Consider the following 23,644-nt stretch of genomic DNA (forward strand, 5'->3'; position numbering starts at 1 on the left):
AGCAGCTCTCCTCTTAAATAGCCTAACTACAGCACTTATCTTCTAAGAGTGCCACTGGATCTTTAATTTCCTCCTAGAAGGTTACCAAGTGAGCAGAATGTGCCTCAATGTAATTGATCATCTGAAATTAGGATAAAATTGCAAGAGCTATTAATTCTTATGGTTGGCCATAATGGGATCAGGAAAAAATTTCTCGCATGATATAGTACCATTGGGTACATTATAAAGCAGTAGTCCCCAAACTGTGGGTCATGCCCCCACTAGGGGGGCACAGAGGAACATTTGGGAGGGGGCACAGGCCAACTCCCACGGGGGGGGGGGCGCAAAGGAAGGAGCGCCACCCAGTCCAAATCCACCCTCAGCCCAGCTCCAGCTCCATACTGCCACCAGCCCAGCTCCAGCCACAGGTCCACTTTGCCTCCTACTCCACTGTCACCCCAGGTTTGTCCTCATTCCCTCTCCACCCCCAGGCCAGATCCACCTCCCCCATCCCCAGTTCAGCCCAAGCTTCTCTGCTGAGCCAACTGTGCAGTAATGGGGTGGGGGAGGAGGAAGGAGTGCAAACAGATTCCATTACTGGTAACAGGGGGTGCAACTAGAAAAGCTTGGGCACCACTGTTATGAAGATTTTAGGCTCTCTTCTAGAGCATCTGAAACTGGATACTGTTGACAGCACATAGGAATAAATGGACCCATGATCTATTCTGGTACATCAAGCCTTGTGTTCCTGTGGTTAGGCTGTATTTGTGCTTTAGTAGTAATGTTTGAGGTCCAGTCCTTTCAACTTACAGGGTGTGTTTCAAAGTACAATTTCTTTTGCACTGCAGTTTTAAATTATAAAAAAGGATTGCTACTAACAAATCTCAAAGGCCAGGCTATGAAAATTTTAGGGAAAGTGGTCTAATAGAAAGGGCCAAGTGCACATGCAACATACTAGGTTTATGTAATCCAGGGCATCAGCCTGCTTGGAAGTGTTACTCTTCTCCCCTTTTCAAAGTCTTCAAGTATTCATGAATACCACAGAAAGACTAAGTGACGATGAAATACAAGAACATAAAACTCTGGTTCTAATCTAACATCTAAAAAGAAGCTATACGGAGGCAGAAGCAAGCACTTTACTTCAGTAAACAACAAAAATAATACTGTACTCAGTTCATAAGACAAATACATGAGGGTAAATGCGTAAGATATCACATTCAACACTATGAAGCTTAACTAGACTACTTCCCTCAATAAAGGCTCCCACTGTCCTACAAAGGAAAGTAACTTGATGTAGATGAAAAGGAATTCAATGTACAAGTTTATATAACCTAAAAACGTTATAAGGATGCCATTTTAAATATTTTCTCCTCCTTTACAGCAAGCATCTCATTGCAAAACAGTAAGTTCTCACACTGGTGAGACACACAAAAAAAAAAGCAAAGCCTTTGTATTCTACGTGTAAAATAAGAGCAGCTGTGATTGTCTTTATGAAGTTTGGTCTATACATCAGCCTTGCAGTTCATCTCAATAAGCACCCCCTTCCACCAGGGTCACATTACAAAACTATAGGGCAAAGAATTGCAAAAAGTATCTTGCTGGGCACTAAGCTACAAATAGCTATATATTCCATTCAAAATCTGAGCGTGGATTTACCAAACCCTAAAACTCTACAAAAGTGAACCTTTTATTAATAAAGTCACTAAAGCATATATTTAAGCACTGTCCATCACAAAGAGAGCTTTCCATTGGACTGCTTAGCTAAGAGGATTTAAGCAAATTCATTCTGCGACTCAGTCTTTATTTACAGGAGCTTTTCCAGATTGAATATAAGCAACAGTTAGCTATTACCATCAATTCCTGTTCAAGAATACTCTAAATTCCAAAGAAAAGTAAAGTAGTTGGCTTATCTATCTTTAAGTCTGATTAGACATTGGGAATGATAAAAATTCACCTTTTCCTTGATACTAAATTCTACAAGTACGGTAGATCCAAGAGTTATTTCACCAAGAAAAAATCCTTCCGGGCCACAAATTGTTACTAAATTAACATATATGGGTGAAAATACATAGGGGTATTAGAATCATAGAATCACAGACTTTAAGGTCAGAAAGGACCATTACTATCATCTAGTCTGACCTCCTGCATAATGCAGGCCACAGAATCTCACCCACCCACTCCTGTATCAAGCCTGTGTCTGACCCACTGAAGTCCTCAAAGCATGGTTTAAAGACTTCAAGGTGCAGAGAATCTTCCAGCAAGTGACCCGTGCCCCATGCTGCAGAGGAAGGCAAAAAAAAACTTAGGGCTTCTGCCAATCTGCCCTGGAAGAAAATTCCTTCCCGACCCCAAATATGGCAATCAGCTAAACCCTGAGCATGTGGGCAAGACTCAGACACACACCCAGGAAAGAATTCTCTGTAATAATTCAGATCCCAGCACATCTAACATCCCATCACAAGCCACTGGGCATATTTACCGTTAGTAGTCAAAGATGAATTAATTGCCAAAATTAGGCTATCCCATTATATCTCCCCCTCCATAAACTTCTCAAGCTTAGTCTTGAAGCCAGATATGTCTTTTGCCCCCACTATTCCCCCTGGAAGGTTGTTCCAGAACTTCACTCTTTTGATGGCTAGAAACCTTCGTCTAATTTCAAGTCTAAACCTCCCGATAGCCAGTTTACATTGTTTTGCCAACACATAATAAAACAAGCATATTTCCTAAATTCACCATTCAAACAACAATAAAAATGTGTCTGTATCCAGCACATAGAGCTGGATCTATTTTACACACACTTTCCTCTTACATTACCTGCCATGTCTTGAATGGCTGCTTGTAGCGTCATATGGGTCTTCTACCTCATAAACATTTGTATCATGGTCTTCTACCACACTGCTGGAATTCTGCCATTCAAAACATGGATTTTTATCTGAAGACTGAATAAAAGGCAAGTTTTCATACTCTGGAATTTCTTCATAGTGACGCACATTCTCATATTCTGGTGGATAATTGCTTGTAAGAGAATTCAAGTGTTTGTGTGACAACTGCTTCCCTGAGAATATTTGTTCATTTAAAGACTCTAATCTTTGACTGTTTGGTATATCATGCTGACTCCTATGTCTCTGTCTTTTCTTTTGTGATGCTGGGCTACCTATTTCTGCAGAACGTGACTTGGCAGATTTAGTTTTCCTTTCGCTTGCTAGGGATGTTACATTCCAGTTGTTACCAATACCATTCCCTTGCCCAGTGGGAAGACTAGCTATGGCACTATCCAGGGACTGGCTGCCCTTGGAAAAAAATTTCTGGAAGTCACTTTTCATTATGCAAACAGACAATTTAATGTTGAGAAATTTCTTTAAATTTTTTTTCTTCTGACTGTCTTTGGGAGGTTTGTCCGTTCTGTCCATATCCACGGAAGACAGAGATTTAGCTCTAGGCTTGATCACAGCAGTTGAAAGGTCAGAGTTTGTGGCAATGGTGGCAGTTTTTAATGATTCTGGATTGCCTGAAAATGGCAGGATAGGATGAGGTAATTTCCAGACAGGTTTCTCTGAAGAACGTTTTGGCATGTCACAGTAAGGTGACATAACTTGCTCTTTGGCCAACATATGCCTTAAATAAGTTCTTTCCAGAACACTTTCTGATTTTTTATCTTCACTGGAAACATAAGAACTTTTTTCAACAAGCTCCTCTGATGCAGCTTTTTTCAGCAGTCCAGCAGCAGGCAAGCTGTGTCTTTGAGGTTTTTTAGGAACAGTCCTTGGTGAATTTTCATCTTTTACATGAATTTCTTTATCTTCTGGTTTGTGCACAGAAACATCAAGGCTACTGGAGGCAGGCAAGTGCTGATTGCAAGTCAATTTGAGCTGCTTAGGCAAACTCATGGACAGAGCACTGCTTCGTATAAAATCAGTCCTTTTGTCCACAGCAGCTAATATACTTGCGTCATCTGTCATTTCATCTGCAGGACTTGTTAAATTAAGGTCTTCATCCAAGGAACGTTTAACATTTTCTGTCATGAGAGAAGCTTCTTGCAGAAGCTGAGGCAAGATATTGTGTGAATCTAACTCTTCGGTATCAGATCCCTTCACCCACTGTACTTTCTCAGCAAGATTTTGAGGAATCTCAAATGTATTAGTCTGATGCACTTTTTCTGGATGATCATTATATGAAACACTCTGACCAAGAACATTAATTTTTGCTGTTTTTTTAAAGATGTGCTCAGAAAATCCAGCAGAATCACTCTTTGAATTAATCTGTTCTCTTGTTCCTTCCCCAGAAATATCTATACCATCTTGACGGACTAGACATGCAGCACGTGGCTTTCTCGGTTTTGGAACTGGAAGCACTTTTGAGCTGGATGTTGAACATACTCCAGAAGAAGGTGGAGTTTTAGCATCTCCTTTCATACAGACTCCACCTGGAAATGTAATATCACTATTTACATTGACATTTTCTAGGGTTTCTTGGTCCAATGAGCAATAGCAATTGTGGTTGCTTTCAGTCAGACTGGAACAGGTTTCAGACACGTGAATTTCATCAGCATCTCTCTTATTGTGGTTATTTTGTGGCTTGCCTGTAGCTTCCTCAGACCCAGATAACTGCACAAGATCTGTAAACTCTATTTTAACTTCACTGTTAGAACTACTACTATCATCCCTTTCAAGTTCATCTTGACACTTGTCCCTCAAAGGGCTGCTACTAGGGAATATACTTTGTGTCAGAACATCTTTGAGGGTCCCTTCCAGAGGGCTGGCCTTTAATACTACCCGATTTCTATTTGCCACTTTTTCACTATGACTGTCCTGTATTGTCCTACCTTTCGTAGATGGTGCAATTTGTTCACCTATCTCGATATTCTCTAAGTTCTCAAAGTGTTCAAAAATTATTTGAGTTTTACATGTGCTCTCCCCATTTCCAAGCTTATGGATGCATTCAAAATTGCAAGAACACATTGGTATAATGTAAGCAGTATCCTCAGTGCTTTCTGCAGAGTCTCCATTTTTATAATTCAGGTGGTCTAGAGTTTCAGAAGAATTTCCTTTGTGTTCTTCTAGGCTTTTGGTGTTTTTTCTTAAAGATGATGGAGGTCTAACTTCAGGAACAGATGAACTCTTGAGCACCTTTGGTTTCGGTGCTATTGCTGGTTTAGTTTTCTTTGTTGTTTGTATAACACCAGCAATCACAACATCTGGCTTAGGTGCAACAGGGGGAGGTGATACCTTGTGTCCTACCACAAATTTTGGTTTTGGGGCCACTGGTGGCTTCTTTATTTCTAGAAAGGAAAAAACAAAAATTTTAATCATTATGAACCTACAAAACAACTTATTTTGCATTACAGTACTTTTAAAAGATTCAACTTTTTATAACATTTAAACTATTCAATTATTTACACTATTTCACTTTACCGCCACCTTACTTTTTTCATACTAGCATTTCTTCATTTTAGTAGAAACACTCAAGTAGTTTAAAGAGGAAAACTTAGGTTTTCTAAAACAAGAGCTTTTCAAAACCTAAAGCCTGTTAGAAATGTTTATCTAAAAATATTCTAAGTACTTAAAAAGGATGTTTTGCTTGCCAAAACACTGAAGGGTGATGAGAACTGAAGTCTACAAGCCTAGTTTTGCAGTTTATGTGGAGCATCATAAAAAAGAACAAAGCATAAAATAGGGAAAATTAAAGCAGACTAAAAATTTTATTATAATATCAATTAATTCTATTATTACAATCATCAATAATAAATCAATAACCCCCTTCACCTTCAATATGCAGCTATTTAACTTAACTATGTTCTTTCCCTCTCTATTTTTGCAGAAACATCTACTAATGGGACTCTGCCACTACAACCAGTGATAGGAATTGGGTTCTGAAGAGTGAAGTTTGGATGATAACTGATTCTAGCAGTGAAGCGCATTCCAAGATAGGAAGTACAATGAGGATATACGTCTTACTGAATTTTCCATCCCAAGGCATGTTATTTTCTATCAGTTGGAAGCTGTCACCACGATTATGGCTTATGATCCATCTGACACTACTAGAAATCACACTTTTTTTTTTTTTTTTTTTTTTTTTTTTAAAGTATTCACTGACAGGACATTTTAATACATGCAGGAGATTACTCATAACATTTAGAAATCTAAAAAGATATCTCACCACCGCAGCATGGCTACACTTGTGAGTTAGAGTGCATTAAAGCAGCCCAGTGTGCTCTAACTAATGATGCATCCACACTGGCAAGGCATGTAGAGCGCTCTGACTCCACAGCTAGAGCGCTCCTAGTAATCCACCTCGGCAAGTGGAATAACATTTGATGCGCCCCCATTGGAGTGCCGCAGCACCAGTGTGAACGCCCTGGTCTGTTAATGCTCTTTGATCGGTCTCCAGAAGTGTCCCACAAAGCTTGTTCTAGCCACTCTGGTCATCAGTTTGAACTCTACTGCCCTGCCCTCAGGCAACCAACCGTCAGATCCACCCTTTAAATTCTCTGGGAATTTTGAAGATCCCCTTCCTGTTTGCTCAGCCCGGGGTGGAGTGCTATCAGCAAATCTTTCCAGGTGACAATGCCTCCATGTGCCAGGCGATCCCCAGTATGGAGCAATGGCGAGGTGCTAGACCTCATCAGTGGTTTGGGGGAGGAAGCTGTCCAGTCCCAGCTGTAGGAATTATGATACCTTTGGGCAGATATCAAGGGACATGACGGAAAGGGGCCATGACTGGGACACACTGCAGTGCAGGGTTAAAGCGAAGGAGCTGTGGAACGCCTACCGCAAAACCCGCAAGGCAAACAGCCACTCCCGTGCTGCCCCTGCAACCTGCCGTTTTTACAGAGAAGAACACAATACTTGGGGGCGACCCCACCACCACTCTGAGTACCACCATGGACACTTGAGAGCCCAGTTCAACAAGGCAGGAGGAGAAGGAGCAGCAAAGCAGGAGCAAGGGTGTTGAGGTGGAGGAAGACACCCTGGAATCCCTAGATGCATGCAGCCAGGAGCTGTTCTCAAGCCAAGAGGAAGGCAGCCAGTTGCCGCGGCTGGTGCTTAGAGAAGGACAAACACCAGAGGAGGTTCCCGGTAAGCTGCTTTTATTTTGGGAAGGAAGTTATTCAGTGCAGGTTCTTGGGGCGAGGAGTGTTAGGGCTGCATGCATGCCTAGATGCAGAGTAGGGCGTTGATGTGCTCTCTCACATCACGGTAATCAGCCTCAGTGATCTCTTCAAAGGTCTCAGACAGAACTTGGGCAATGCACTTGCGCAGGTTTCTTGGGCGAGCCACTGTGGTCCTTGTCCCAGTCAGGCTAACATGTCTGTGCCACTGTGCCGTGAGGGGCAGGGGGCACCATTGCTGCACACAGACCAGCTGCATATGGGCCAGGGCAGAAGCCGCATTGTAGTAGAAGACCCTTCCTTGCTTCCCAGGTCACCCTCAGCAGCGAGATATCTTCCAAGATGAACTCCTGTGGAAAGTGTGGGGACGGTGTTCAGTATAGGGGAGCCCTGCAGCTGTTGGCTCTCCCCAGTGCACAGAAACCCAGAGGACAGTACAGCCATGAAACAAATCATTCCCCCTGGACGCTGTGCTTACTCATCATTTTTGGGCTCCCAGGGGTTATGTGCGCTTGCTGTGGGACAGGCAAATTATGTTATTTTGTAGACTGTACCTGCCCTCCGTAAGTACGGGGGAATCATTGCTCTGTCTGGTGTGAACAATGCTATCTCTGTTAAGTGTTGCATTTTGCCTTTAAGATGCAACCTTGAGATCTCAGCCGTCGGGGTTATCACCGGCCGAGAGACTGCAAAGACTCAGGAAGAGGCCACGTAGAAGAAAGGAAGACATGCTGCATGAAGTAACGCAGCAGTCGCTTAACGAGAATCTAAAAGCGCAGGAGTGGATGGAGAGTTAAAGGCGCATCCGCTAGCAGAATGAGGAGCTCCGGCAGCAAAGTACGGATTGGCTGATAAGCATCATGGAGCGACAAGCAGCATCTATCCAGGTGCTCATAGCCATGCAGGCGGAGCACTACTGCACCCACCTCCCACTGCAGCCCTTGTCCCAAAACTCTTTCCCTTGTGCCCCTTTGTCACCTCTAACCCACTTTCCCCAACATTCTGGTTCTTATCGCCACCAGCCAACCCTGAAAACTACAACTTTTATCCTCTGCACTCAACCCATATCATCATGCAGTATAGTTATCCTGAAGTGCAGCACTCATTGCACAGCACTCCAGACAGGAAGGCTGAGTATGATAACAGGATATATGCAAATCTGTGATTGTACCATTCCCCACTCCACTCCTTGTCCTTTCGGTTTCCCAAGCAGTTGTGTTTCTTTTCAATAAATGGATTTTTTGGCTTTGAAAACATTCTTTATCATTGCATAAAGTAAAAGATACCTTAGCCCAGGAAAGCAACAGGCACTACAAGTCAGCATAGCAAACAGATTCCTACTAACATTGGAACCACTACACTTCACTCCCATGCAGGGCACCAGACATTACGGGTGAATTTCAGCCTCAAATTGCTCCCTCAAGGCATCCTTAATCCTTGCAGCCCCACGCTGAGCCCCTCTAATAGCCCTGCCCTCTGGCTGTTCAAATTCAGCCTCCAGGTGTTGAACCTGTGAGGTCCAGGCCTGAGTGAATCCTTCACCCTTCCCTTCCCAAATGTTATGGAGGGTACAACACTGGGGGCAGGGAGAGAATATAACTGCAGGGATGCTCTCATCAGCCTGGTCCAGCTTCCCATACAGAGAGCACCAGCGGCCCTTTAAATGGCTGAAAGCACACTCCATAATCATTCTGCACCAGCTCGGCCTGTTATTGAACCGCTCCTTGCTACTGTCAAGGCTCCCTGTGTAGGGTTTCATGAGCCATGGCATTAAAGGGTAAGTGGTCTCTCCAAGGATCACAATGAGCATTTTGACTTCACCTATGGTGATCTTCTGGTCCGGGAAAAAAGTCCTGGCTTGCAGTTTCCTGAACAGGTCATTGTTCCAAAAGATGCGTGCGTCATGCACCTTTCCAGGCCAGCCTGCGTTAATGTCAATTAAACTCCCATGGTGACCCACAAGCGCCTCGAGAACCACAGAGAAATACCCCTTCTGATTAACATACTCGGAGGCTAGGTGGGGTGGTGCCAAAATTAGAATGTGTGTCCCATCTATCGCCCCTCCGCAGTTAGGGAAACCCATTTGTGCAAAGCCAGCCACAATGTCATGCATGTTACCCAGAGTCACGGTTCTTCTGAGCACGATGCAACTAATGGCCTTGCAAACTTGCATCAACACGATTCCAACGGTCGACTTTCCCACTCCAAACTGGTTAGTGACAGATTGGTAGCTGTCTGGAGTTGCCAGCTTCCAGACTGCAATAGCCACTCGCTTCTCCCCCATCAGGGAAGCTCTCAATTTCGTGTCCTTGCTCCGCAGGGTGAGGGCGAGCTCCTCACACAGTCCCATGAAAGTGGCTTTTCTCATCCGAAAGTTCTGCAGCCACTGCTCGTCATCCCAGACTTGCCTGACGACGTGATCCCACCACTCAGTGCTTGTTTCCTGAGCCCAAAAGCAGCATTCCACGGTGGTGAGCATGTTCATGAATGCCACAAGCAATCTCTTGTCGTATGCTTTACACGAATCGATATCATCCTCAGAGTCTTCACTGTTAGTTTGGAACTTAAGGAGTAACTCAACTGCCAAACGTGATGTGCTGGCGAGACTCGTCAACATATTCCTCAGCAGTTTGGGCTCCATTCCCACAGACCAAAAGGGAAGACAGAGCGTACAGCACAAAAAATGTTGAAAGATGGCACCAAATGTAGGCAGAAGCAGAGGGATTGCCGGGATGCGAACCAATGCATCATGGGGTATTGGGACCGGACCCAGAATGCCCTGCATCCCCCACCCCCTTCCCACAAGCCACAGCACCAGATGGGAAGAGGTGCTCTGTGGGGTAGCTGCCCATAATGCATCGCTCCCAATGCTGCTGCAAGTGCCTCAAATGTGGCCACGCCAGTGCGCTTGCAGCTGTCAGTGTGGACAGACTGCAGCACTTTCCCTACTGCACTCTATGAAGGCTGGTTTAACTCAAAGCACTCTACATCTGCAAGTGTAGCCATGCCCTCACTAACGTGTTGATACATGCTGCATATCTGAAGAGATCATTTGGCCCACTGACAAGAAATTACAATATTGTTACAAAACCATGAGGTGCTTCCATTGTTAATGCTAAACTATAAATCCCTGCCTTACTCTAGAAAAGCGAGAAAGAAGACTGAATGTTAGGCTCTGTCTATACTACAGCTTATGTTAGCATAATTTATGTAGCTTAGGCGCGTGAATAAATCACCCCTCAAAGTGACATAAGTTACACTGACATAAGCTCCGGTAAAGACAGCACTATGTCGGCAGAAGAGCTTCTCCCACCAATACAGCTACTGCCAGGGGTGGAGTAGTTAAGCTGACAGGAGAGCTTTCTCCCATCGACTTAGATTGGCTATATTAGAGCTTACAGCAGTGCAGCTGCACCACTGTAAACTCTGTAGTGTAACCGTGCTCCTTGAAGTAGAAAATGCCATCTACTGGAGACTCAGAGGGAAAGATTTCTATAAAACTGTGCTAGTGCCCAGTCTAAAGGAGACAGAGAAAGACAGATAACTTCTGCCATAAAAACAGGAAAGCCATGTGTTTTTCCGGATTGTGAATCACTATACCTAAGCCCAGACTGCCTCTACTCAGCCCCAAAACTCAGCACCCCCCTGCTGTGAGGAATCATTTTATTGATCCCATTAGTGATGGGTCAAAGCTGACCTGTGAGGCTCAATACAGAAATCAGTTGCCAAGTGAACTCAGAATGGGCAGAGGAAAGGCTAGCAGGGGGGTTTCTAAAGAAATGTGCAGGAATATTTTCAAGACGTACAGCTCTACATACCCAACAAAGATGACCAGCAACAGAACAGTTATGACCTGCAGAGGATGTGACATTTTCTGTATCCGTTTCCTGCCTGAAAATAGAGACTTCCTCTGTAAGAACTGCAAGTTGATGGCTGTGCTGCAGGAAAAGATCTGAGGTCTGGAAGGTCAGAAAAAACATTGGACAACCAGATTTGGGCAGCACCACCCTACGCCCAAATACAGAACAAAATGGTTTCAAGGAAGCTGAAAAGAAAGGAAGACAGACAGGAGGCTTGGCAGTTTGTGGCACAGTGAGGAAAGAGAAGCAGGGGACAGTCTGCAGAGACAGAAGCAGGATAATCTGTGACCACCAGAGAAAAGAAGATCAAGAGAAATTCACTAGTTACAATCATTTGGTGCAGCAGTGCAAAGAACACACTGAAATATTCAGCTGAAGGCAAGAAACAGGAGTCTCTCACAGGACACCCCTGAGGACTAATGCTCAGCCCGATCCTTGGAAACATCGGGCATGAATGAAGACCACAGAAAATTGAAAGAAGATAGACAATCCTCAGAGACTCAGTGTTAAGGTGGTGGATGAAATATTCTTCAGTGGAGAAAAGGACAGCAGGACTGAGTACTATCTTTCTAGAGCGAAGAAAGCACATCATTGAAAGGCTGGACGGGTCTATGAAGATGATGGGCAAGGATTCATTGGTTATGTTACACATTGGCACGAATTACACTGCCTCAGAAGAGACTTAGCAGATCATCAAGAGTTGAAGGACAGGAAAGTATCAGTGATCTTCCCAAGGATTCTTCCTTTTCCACAAGTGAGATAGACAGCAGAAGACAATGGAGGGAAACTGGTGACTAAGTAAGTGATGACAAGTAGAAGGCTTTGGTTTTGTGGAACATTGAGCCATCTTCTGTTGGGCAAGGAGGATGCATGGCATGGTCCACCTACAACTCAACAGAAGAGGAATCAATCTTTTGGGTAGCAGACTAGCTAGTGTAGCATGGAGGGCTTTCAACTAGCATCAACAGGAGAGATAAACACAGTACATATGCTTAAACATCAAACTCAAGGTAGTACAATGTAAATAACCAAAGCATTAAGGTAAAGAAAAGAAATTCTTCAATTGCCTATGTAACAATGCTAGAATCCTGGATAATAAACAAAAAAAAGTGTTAGAAATATTCACTTATTAAAAGCAATTTGATACATTTGGAATTGCTGAAACCTGGTGCGATGATTCACATGACTGGAATGTTACAGTCACTGATACACCTTGCTTTGAAAGAATTGGCAGCAGACGACAGGCGAGTTTTAACTCTACATTCAAGACACCATTATCTGCTTCAGAGTTACTAACAATTTAAAAGACCAACACCAGGAATGTTTACGGATCAATGCGCTAACAGGTAAATCACAAGACTGGGCATGGACAGAGGGTCTGCTATTAACCACCAACTCAGACAAGGGAACAGAACAAGTAGCTCCTTAAACATTTATCTATAACATGTAGAATGAAATTCCCCATGATAATCCCATTTTCCCATCTGAGGGACGCATTGAAGATCTTATGTTGCCAATGGTAAGCAACTTTGGAATTTCCAAAAATTATTGATAACTTTCTAATGCAAGTATCAGAGGGGTAGCCGTGTTAGTCTGGATCTGTAAAAGCAGCAAAGAATCCTGTGGCACCTTATAGACTAACAGACGTTTTGGAGCATGAGCTTTCGTGGGTGAATACATCCATCTGACGAAGTGGGTATTCACCGACGAAAGCTCATGCTCCAAAACGTCTGTTAGTCTATAAGGTGCCACAGGATTCTTTGCTGCTTTTCTAATGCAATAAATAATCAGGGTAATTCTCATTCTATTAGATGTTTTTCTGATGAATAAAGATAAATCAATCAATGACTAAAAACTGTCAGTTTTCCAAGTGCAAGTGATCACAATCTAATTTCATTTGCCATGTGCAAACAGAATATAAAACAAATCACATATATTTGATATGGTCAGTTTCTCAAATCTGAGAATAATTCTGAGAAAAAATAAATTTGGAAGAAATATGTGAACATAAAAATGTGAAAGATAACTGGGAAGTGTTTAAATATGATTTATTAACAATGCCACAAATATGCAAGAAAGCTGTTTTGGTTAAAAAACACATTTAAGGCATCAATAAATATTAAAAAGATATATAACAAATGGATTGCTTGGTAAGGTGGTCTCATTTGAAGAGCATGCTTTTTAACATGACCAAATGTAAGGACATACATCTAGTTCACACTTGTAAAATGAGGTACTTTATCCTGGAAGATAGTGACTCTGAAAAGGGACTTGGAGGCTATGATAGACAACCAATTGTACTTGAGCTCCCAGTCCAACGCTGCAGCTAAGAGGGCAAACAGTCTTCAAATTTATAAATTGGAGAATATCAAGCAGGAGTAGGGAGCTGGGATTACCTCCTCATACAGCATTAGTTAGATTGTTAGCAGAACAGCACATCCAGCTTTACATTTTAGAAAAGGATGGTAAAAAATTGGAAAGGGTCAAGAAAAGAGCTTAAAAACAATCAGATCTGGAAAACATGCCTTACAGTTAGAGACTTAAAAAGCTCAATCTACTTAGTTTGTACAAGAGAAATTCTTCAATTGACTATGTAACAATGCAATTCTATCACTCTTAGTTATGTAGAACAGAACTTTACTCCACAAGCAGACTTACTGAAACCCTTAGGCACTACTGTTGGAGTAATGTACTACTCTTCATGACTGGGGTGGGAGAATTTAGCATAAAATAAAAACCTCACTATGAAATACTCCAGTTCCTACAAAGTAGGAAGGAAGAGAAATTATTATTGCTATTTCTATTTATATATATTTAGGAGGCACTCAGAGGTTATGGTGGAGGTCAATATTATACTTAAGTCACCAAATAGATTCCAAATTATTTTAAAAGTCATACATACCTCTACCCCAATATAACGTTGTCCTTGGGAGCCAAAAAATCTTATTCTGTTATAGGTGAAACTGCGTTATATTGAACTTACTTTGATTCGCCAGAGCGTGCAGCCCCACCCTCCCCTGGAGCACTGCTTTACCACATTATATCCAAATTCGTGTTATATCAGGGTAGAGGTGTAGTGATTTTAATGACAAAGGCCATTCTAGCCTGAGTAATGTCTTAAATCATTTATTTTAAGCCAATAAATCTTCAGCATCAGTTTTGTACCTACAGAAAATTAGGTGTGAAATTAAAATAAAAATTCAAAAGAAGCGTTCTATGTACATAATCTAATTTCTATTTCCCCCCCAGCCTGAAATAGTAGTGTTTTTTCCTTCATGTTTTGTTATATGCTTATGTAGAGGCTGTGATTTTTCAGGTGTCTAAATGTTATAAACTAAACAAAATAGTGAGTGAGTCATAACATCCCGGAAGATAACATATGTAGCTTTTAAAATGGAAGGAAAGAAATTAGTTTTCTAGCAGATGAATTTTATAAAATAAGCTAAACAAATTCCAAAAGGAAAACATTAATTAAAAACTTCAGTTTGTTTAGTGATCTGCTGAAGGAAAACAGGAAAGTTGGGATAACTTTAAAGTGAATACAAGAGAAATGAATAAAGAACCTAACAAGCGCTTTGAGTCAGATGTTGTCGAGATAAAGCTGAGTAAATATAATGTGACTTGACATGTTTTAAGGTTAAAAGGACACTAAACCCTGTAGGCCTCAGTTTTTCAGCCCTTAAAAATAATAAAGTTTGATAGGAAAAGTCATGTTGGTTTTGTTTCTACTGCAATTCCACACACACACACCCTACAGTTTCTGTGCTAATAAATAAACCGCCTCCTCTGTCACTGCCATGATCAAACCAAATCTCAAACTTCCAACCGTGCCTTCCCTCTCCAATATAAAATTCATGCATATTCACATTTAAGCACTTATTCTATGCCGAAGAAACAGTGTCATTAACCCAGATACCTTTGTTCGAGTTTTTTCTTTCTTTTAAAACAAAAGCATACACATACTACTCCAAAAAAGGACTAAGGCCTTGGCTACACTGGTGCTTTACAGTGCTGCAACTTTCTCGCTCAGGGGTGTGAAAAAACACCCCCCCTAAGCGCAGCAAGTTACAGCGCTGCAAAGCGCCAGTGTAAACAGTGCCCCAGCGGCTCCCAGCGCTGCAAGCTAATCCCCCGGGAGGTGGAGTACCTGCAGCGCTGGGAGACCTCTCTCCCAGCTCTGGCGCTGCGACCACACTCGCACTTCAAAGCGCTCCCGCGGCAGCGCTATACGGCTGCAAGTGTAGCCATACTCTGAGTGAGCAAGGTGATATAGCTGATAAATGCACAATGTGCTACATGAGCGCATGTAGCTGTAAAACAGAAACTGTGACTTTCAGTGTGATCACTGCAATAAGGAAATTCTTGTTTGTAACTAATTTTCAACAACAATCATTTAAACGTCTCTTTTAATACTGACTAAACACAGTATTTTACAAACAAATTAGTAGATACCTATATATGGATCACTTCACCCATCACTGAAATACAACTAACACTGGAGTTAAATTCAACGACATAACACTACACCAAAACAATTTAGTACAGGAAACAAAAAAGAATATAGTAGCATAGGTGCTGGAACTAGGAGTGTGAGGGGTGTTGCAGCACCCCCTGGCTTGAAGTCGTTTCCATTATATACAGGGTTTTTACAGTTTGGTTCAATAGCTCTCAGCACTCCCACTATAAAAATTGTTCCAGCACCCCTGTACAGTAGCAAACTGAACATGGATTGAGTATTTCAAAAAGGCAGAATGTAAACTGAAATTTGGACAGGTGGTCAAGCTATACATTCCTACTCTTGCACACACACAAAAAAAGCCAGATCTGTATAGACTATAAGTGGTTGGAACCACCTCCAAAACAGTTCTGCTGGCAGAACAATGCCTCATTCAGAGAAGTCCACATACAGAGACACTTATTCCTGTATTTCCTAGGTGTTTCAACCTATTCCTAGCAGAATTAAGAAGTGACAAGAATCAGTACAGACAGGTTCTCTATCAAACTACTTCATTTTGAAGATGCATTAAAATGACACTCAAGGGACACACTCAAAGCATTGGGAAGCTGGCATTCTGGATCTTAGTACTATATCAAATTTTACTTCAACAGTCAAGCTCTGATCTCACGAGCACCCCGTAATACAATTCTTTTATTTGCCCAGCTCTTTAACTCTCAGAAAAAAATACAGGGCAAGGAACTCTAGTCCCAAAAATATTAGTAACTTGAAAACATTAGTCAGTAGTTAAATATATACTCTCCAGCTTTATTTATTAATTCACCAGCTCTAAATAGAGTCACTTAGGAATCTATTATGCAAACAACGTATTACAAGTAATTAAAAATTGGGAACACAATAAATAGGGTAGAAATGTGTTCATAATTGATTTTTTATTTTTAAACAGGCATGATTAAGTATAGGACCATTAGATTGCCCTTGTTTAGCTAAGCAGTTCTATATGCTAGAGCTAGTCTCTTGAGCAATTCTGAAAAGTGCAATAAGTTGGTTACTGTTTGTTTAAATGTGTGTGTGTGTATTGTGTTTTGTTTTTTTTAAAAAACACACGAATTAAATTAGATCCTGTAGAACCACATTTTTTCCCCAAACAGGAAACATCTTGTTTAAGGTTTTCATTGTATTTAACTGCTGCCCTCAAAAAGTCCCATAAAGCAGTTCATCAGCATAATTTATACATAATTTTATTCAATGGAAAAAACCTCTCTCATGCATGTTGGTTCATGCAGGCACAAGAAAGGAAGCCTACTAATCTAACAGATGGGCGAACAAAAGTACTGACAATGCTTCTTTATATGACCAAACAAGCAAAAAAAAACCCTGAGTAACTCCCTAAAATAGAGGAAGCTTTCTTGTTTTAAACCAAGCATTTGCTTTGCATCTTTCTTAGCCATAATATTGACAATAATACTTACAAGAAAAAAAGAACACAAATGTGGGTCAAGTCAAGCTAAGAGTTTATAATGAATGCTCCTCACTATGTATGTCTGCACATGAGTGTTCAAGCTGATAAGACAGGGTAGAGTTCTTGAGGTAAAACTGACTGTAGATGTCAATTAACATAAGCAACTGTGTTAAGGTTATACAAAGTGATAACAGAACATACAGATGAACATTTATTTTAGAGTGAAGAATGGATATTTGGAATTGCTTTGTCACAAGAAAAAAGAATTTAAGAATGCGGTGGTGTTTTCGCTACACTTTAAAAATAAAAGAAATTTAAGTGAACTGGTCTGATTATAAAAGACATTTTGCCATGGGGCACAATATTCTTGATGGTGACAAATGACAATAACCAGAGTTCAGCAAAATGCTTTTATTATATGCTACTATAAATATGACCAATAAAGATAGTCTACAAAAGATCAACCAATATTTTTCAAAGTACGGGGTTCTACTACAGATGTATATACTTTGAAGGAAGTGAGAAGTATGAAATTGTCACTACAACGTAACTAGAGAATAAGTGTTTATTTTTTAATTTTGATTATCTTGTGCCCTGTTGCTGATGACAAACAGATACTGCAGAATATCTACATTTTTCTGCTATATATAAGAAATGATGACTCTCTCAAAACATCAAAGAGCTAATTTTGACAGCTAGGGTCCAATCATAGCAAAAACAGGTCAAAGAGCAGAAAACAAAACACTAGAGTCACATGAGAAAATACTTCTCAGTTAATGACACTATGTTGGTTTTAAAAACAATGTGTTTGAACCAAAAGACTATTTATTGTTAACGTGTACCAACGATAAAAAGTTAAGAGGTGAATTCTCTAAGAACAGGAAACGTTTCACAGAATATTAGAAGACAACTGCAAAAGTGTTTTTAAAAGGCTGGACACCAAAATAAAATAGAAAAAGAGTGAAAAACATTCTCCCATTCTGTTGGGAAACAGAACAAAACAAAAGGTCAGCTGTTATAACCCCCTCCCCTAGCCCCAAGTTTTCTCGCCTTCCTTCCAGTGCAAGCCAGGGCTTCTCACAAAAGGAAAAGATAGGTTTGACCATTTTAATGGGGACAAGATCTCATTGAGGTCCACCCACAACTATGCGGAACCAAGGACGTGATTTATCCAGAGGAGATTAAAATCCAAAGGAAGACCGAATGATTTCTCTTGGCAACAGCATCTCCACTCACAGCCTTGCCTCTGTACGCCTCATTGTCCTCTCGGGCACCGGGGAGGAAAGAATCGTCCCTTGGAATCGTTTTCAGCGGAACAAGTTCCCAGCCCTGGCTCCCTACGCGCTAAGGAAGCGTTTCCAAACCAGAGGGCGCAGGCAGGGAGCGAAAAGGCAAAATCAAGTTAGTCGGGGGGCAGCAGAGCCGCGCTATTGGCCACCGTAGTCCATAAGCAACTTTCCCAACTATGTCAGTCGCACGCACAGCGAGGGGAATGTAACGTCCCAGAGAGAGAAGCCAGCCTGGGGGCTGCAGAGACCCACTCGCGCAGGACAGCCGGAAAGGCTTCTCGGGAAACGTGCAGATCCCCCTCGCTGCACTTACTAAAGGGGGAGAGCGGGGGGCGGAGGTTTCCTTGTCTCTGGGCGCCTTTAAGGAAGGCAGAGTCCCGTCCTGCGGCTGTGCAGGCAGCGCTCCGCAGCAAGGAGAAAAGTCACCAGCACACCCCCCACCAAAGTTTCCCCCCTTCCCTGAGCACCTACCGGCTGAGCTCATGGTGCCACCCACGCGCCTCTCCTGCCTCCTCCTCGCCCCTTAAGCCATGGCCCCCCGCACAGCTGAAACGAACAAGCCCATTGTGCCGCCGTACTACTGCCGCAAGGCGCCCCCCGGCCACTCCTCCATCAGGTCCCGCAGCTCCTCTCCGACTGAGCCCCGAGCTGCCGTACCGCCGCGCAGCTTGCACAACCAAGCGCCACGGGCTGGGCGAAGCAGCGCACCCTAGCGGCCGCGAGCCGACAGCGCGGGATCGCCGGGCAACCTTCCAAAGGCCGAGCTCTCTCCGGCCCCATCCCACGCCACAGGGAACCCGACGGGCTCCGCCAATCAGCGCAGCCCAGCCCATAGCCCCACCTTCCCGGAAGCGGGCGTCCGCGCTGCCTGCCGGGAGTTGTAGTTTTCCGTGACCAGGGGCTCGAGCGGGTGGGGAGCCGTCGCTGGGGGCTGGTTGGACTCGGTTTCCCACAGTGCCCGGGGCGGGTGTCATGGCGAAGGATGACACCGGAGTTTGACGAAGAAGTGGTGTTTGAGGTGGGTGCGAGGCGGCTCCGAGGGCCGGGCCCTGGCTCCCCGGTGCTGCTGGGTTTCGGCTGCGTTGGCGGCCCCCGGGAATGGGCCTGTGGGGTGGGGCTGCGGGCTGCTAGTGGGCACCGGCGGGCAGCCCAGGGGTGGTCAGACTGGGCTCGCCTGGCTGGACTGTCCCGTGTCGGTGCATGGGAGGTGGGCAGGGGCTGGCATGGTGGGACCCACTGTGGGGTGAGACCGGGGCTCGCCTGGCTGGAGTGTCCCGTGTCAGTGCATGGGAGGTGTGCAGGGGCTGACATGGTGGGACGCAATGTGGGGTGAGACTGGGGCCCTCCTGGCTGCAGCGCCCTGTGTCAGTGCATGGAAGGTGGATGGAGGTTGGCACCGCCACTGGGTGGGGCCCAGGTGTAATGCAGCCTAAGAATAATGCTGAGATGGGTTTGATGGAGCAGCTCGAGCTCCATTGTGTGTGGTACTGAATTGGGAAGTGGGCAGTGGTAGTGGCCCAGTATGACCTAATGTCTGGAGTTGGCTGTTGGAGAGGGGCTGTAAGGCTCGCCTTTGGAAAAACATTAACTCCGTGCAGTTTGGATAACAAGCACAGCACTTAGCTACCATAGTGATTGGTGTTTTAGAAATACCTAATTAGATAGATTCAGAATGCAAAATCATATGGGAGATGGCATGAATTTGCTGTTGTAGCTGAGGTCTTAGTCTGGGAAACTGCTGTAGTACAGTTGTTGGAAAAGATTGGGAACTACTGTAGCAAATGAAGGCAGACTGAAATCCTTTAGTTACCGTATCACTTCTGCACATGGTATCACTTTTGAACTGTGAAGCTGAGCAAATTATGTGTAGGATTGTTTTTGTTTGCTGTACATTTTTTATATTTTTAATAATTTAAAATAAGTACAAAAATACTGTTTAAAATTAAACAATCAGGCTAATCTATTAACCTAGTTGTTAGCCAACAACATTTACAAAAACTAGGAACTACTTGTAATCCATCATATTTGTAAGGTTAGTAACAATGCTATCCTTAGGCTTGACTTCAGTGGGACTACACATGAATAAAACTATGCACATGTTTATATTGAATTCAGTGGAGCACTGCTGAATTGCAGGATCAGGGACTCATCCTCTGTATCTAATAAATCCTATTTATAAATCAACATAATTCTTACAAAAGTGTCCATGTAACTGCTATATCTATATAATATCTACATCAGCTCCTGAAAGCTACTCTCTCTTCTGCATTTTATAGTATTTGTGGAACTTGTATAAGGCCTCTAGAAACTTTATATTTACATAATTGCATGTTATGTTAGTTCAGTTAAGATAGCTAGTGTGGACCTGATATTTATAAAGTAATGGTTAAACATATGTGATGCATTTCAATAACAAAAGCAATAGCTAAATATTTTAGCATATGCATTTTACTCTGTGACCCTGAGAACCCTTCAGTGTCAACTGACAATGGGTTCATTGTTCTGTAACAGTAACTTCGAATAGGTCTGAGAAACTCACTATCCCTAGCACCTTGCTTTCATGGTACTTATCTATACATTATGTAATATTAATCTTAAAGGAAACCAGGATCATGCTGATCATTAATATTGTTGTGAAATATATGTATAGATACTATGTAAAAAGTTATACATGTACAATGAAAATACGTTCCTAAAGTCTGAATCAAGGCAGGGTTGACAGATAGGTTTCTGCTAGACAAAGATGTATATTCACCTGTCTGCCTTGGTTCATATGTAAATTAAGGATTGTGAGCCAATAGAATGGGAACCACGTTTGCCTACAAGGTCAGTATGAGGATGCAAAGTCGACATGAAATCAGCACACCAGAGAATAAACCCTGGTGAGGGTCTCATCCAGATTTTGGGAACCATCAATGAGTTTGGGAAAATATAAGGAGAAGCAAAAGGATACTTCCTTTCTTTCAGGAAGGAAGCAAAAGGACCACACTTTTGCATTCATGAAAGAGAGATCCACCCATGTTGGTTGGAGACGCTGGGAGATTGCTTTAGGTGAGATAGACAATATTTTAGCTTAAGTTAAGTTTAGGCTTTAGGAGGCATGTTATAATTTTGTTTTATATGTAACCTTTCTGTTTGCATTATTATCCTTACTCGCTATCTCTTAAATCTTAGGTTTTGATAATAAGCTTATGCTTGTTTTCACTATAAATCTCTCTGTGCTGTGATGTTATATAGGAATTGATCCTCAACTGAAGCAAATAAGCTAGTGTGCACACTGCGCCTGGGAGGATAGTAAACCTAGTATTTCTGTGAGTAACTAATGACAGGGGTTGGATATCGCAGAGGAACACTTCAAAGGGGCTTGGAGACTAAGGGTCTGGCTACACTCGAAACTCCAAAGCGCTGCCGTGGGAGCGCTTTGAAGTGTGAGTGTGGTCGCGGCGCCAGCGCTGGGAGAGAGCTCTCCCAGCACTGCAGGTACTCCACCTCCTCAGGGGGATTAGGTTGCAGCGCTGGGAGCCGTGCTCCCAGCGCTTGGGCACTGTTTACACTGGCGCTTTGCAGCGCTGTAACTTGCTGCGCTCAGTGGTGTGTTTTTTTCACACCCCTGAGCGAGAAAGTTGCAGCGCTGTAAAGCGCCAGTGTAGCCAAGGCCTAAGGTGCATGTACAGTTAACCTGCAAAGCTGGCAATGCCCTGAGAAGATTCTTTAGATAGCTTACAGGCAGGTGTTGTAGGGAGCTGTTAAGCACCGTCTCACTCTCACTGGAGGCAGGTAGGTAACAACATGACTCCCAATCATGGGCATCTTGAGAAAATGTCACAAGGTGACACCTGTACTTGCAGGATATAGAGAACATTTTATATGTCATTTTTTAAAAAAGAAAATGAATTATTAAATCCCTATGGCTATTAGTTTCTAGAAAATGGAACCAACCCACTGTATAAGGAAGTCTTATTAGGCTATGGAGATACTAAATATTAGATCATTTAGTAGTTCATTGTTTCTTTCATGGCTTCAATAGATAAGTTTAGATGCTACTTGTTACTGGTTATAGAAAAGTACTGTAAGAAAGAAACCCTATAAAACTGATTGTAATTTCAATTTGTCAATTTACTGATAAGAGGGAATGTCCTCTCATGGATCACTAACTGGTTAAAATGTAGGAAACAGAGAGTAGGAGTAAACGGTCAATTTTCACAATGGAAAGAGGTAAATAACAATGTCTGGCCAGACCTGTATTGGGACTTATGTTGTTCAACATATTTATAAATGATCTGGAAAAGAAAGTGAACAGTGATGTGGCAAAATTTGTAGATGATACAAAATTACTTAAGATAGTTAAGTCCAAAACTGACTGCAAAAAGTTACAAAGGACTCTCACAAAATTCAGTGACTGGGAAACAAAATGGCAGATGAAACTCTCTGTTGATAAGTGCAACATAATGTACATTGGAAAAAATAATCCCAACTATATACACAAATGATGGGTTCTAAGTTAGTTTTACCACTCAAGAAAGACATCTTGGAATCATTCTCTGAAAACATCTGTTCAATGTGACGTGGCAGTCCAAAAAGCTTGCAGTGTCAGGAACCACTAGGAAAGGGATAGACAGGAAATATCATAAGGTCATTATATAAATCCATGGTATGCATGCACCTTAAATGCTATGTGTGGTTCTGGTTGCCCCATCTCAGAAAAGATATCTTAGAACCGGAAAGGACGCTGAGAAGGGCAACCAAAATGATATGGAACAGTTTCCATATGAGGAGAGATTAAAAAGGTTGGGACTGTTCAGTTTAGAAAAGAGATGATTAAAGAGGGATATGATAAAGATCTATAAAATCACAAAAGATAGGGAGAAAGTGAATAGGGAATTATTTACCCCTTCACATAACACAAGAATTAGGGGTCACCTGATGAAATTAATAGATACTAGGTTTAAAACAAACATAAGGAAGTAGTTCTTCACACAAAGCACAGGCAACCTGTGGAACTCATTGGCTGGGGATGTTGTGAAAGTCAAAAGTGTAATTGTTAATAAGAGAATTAGATAAGTTCTTGGAGGATAGGTCCATCAATGGCTATTCGCCAAGATGGTCAGGGATGCAATCCCATGCTCCAGAAGCTGGGCCCGGCTGATGGGATGGATCACTCAAAATTGCCCTGTTGTGTTCATTCCTTTGGAAGCATCTAGTACTGGCCACTGTCGTCCTCCCGCTCTGCCCCCTTTGCCACCTAGGATCTGCAAGACCATGCCAGTGGGAGCCCCCAACCCCGAGGTAAGTGTGTAATAAGCCTCTGTCCCAAATCTGGACCTTAGCATCCAAAATCTGGGTGCTTAGCATGAACCTCCGAGCTTAATTACCAGCTTGGATCTTATCTCGCTGCCACCAATCAGGATTCTGAGTACCTGATAAACTTTCTGGTCTCCCCAAACCTTTCCCTGGGGGACCCCCAAGACTCAGATGCCCTGAGCCTCCAAC

At 42.6% G+C, this 23,644-nt stretch overlaps 2 protein-coding genes across 6 annotated transcripts in view; one reads left to right on the forward strand and one right to left on the reverse strand.

The window, feature by feature from the left end:
- FGD6 (FYVE, RhoGEF and PH domain containing 6) overlaps positions 1-18,818 on the reverse strand; it is a 101,160-nt gene extending 82,342 nt beyond the window's left edge. The window contains exons 1-2 of the mRNA XM_032798605.2: positions 18,626-18,818; positions 2,794-5,257 (exon numbers count right to left, since the gene is read on the reverse strand). Coding sequence (XP_032654496.1) covers positions 2,794-5,257; positions 18,626-18,638 — 2,477 coding nt within the window. The 5' untranslated portion in view covers positions 18,639-18,818. The remainder of the gene's footprint in view (positions 1-2,793; positions 5,258-18,625) is intronic.
- A 212-nt stretch (positions 18,819-19,030) lies between these two features.
- The window catches only part of VEZT (vezatin, adherens junctions transmembrane protein), a 99,814-nt gene continuing 95,200 nt past the window's right edge, over positions 19,031-23,644 (forward strand). For 2 of the 5 annotated variants that reach the window (XM_032798606.2, XM_032798607.2), the window contains exon 1: positions 19,031-19,172. In XM_032798606.2, coding sequence (XP_032654497.1) covers positions 19,137-19,172 — 36 coding nt within the window. In that variant the 5' untranslated portion in view covers positions 19,031-19,136. The remainder of the gene's footprint in view (positions 19,173-23,644) is intronic. The other 3 variants (XM_075067076.1, XM_075067080.1, XM_075067071.1) reach the window with 2 other exon arrangements.

This window comes from Chelonoidis abingdonii, chromosome 1 (genome assembly GCF_003597395.2).
Source record: "Chelonoidis abingdonii isolate Lonesome George chromosome 1, CheloAbing_2.0, whole genome shotgun sequence".
Lineage (NCBI taxonomy): Eukaryota > Metazoa > Chordata > Testudines > Testudinidae > Chelonoidis > Chelonoidis abingdonii.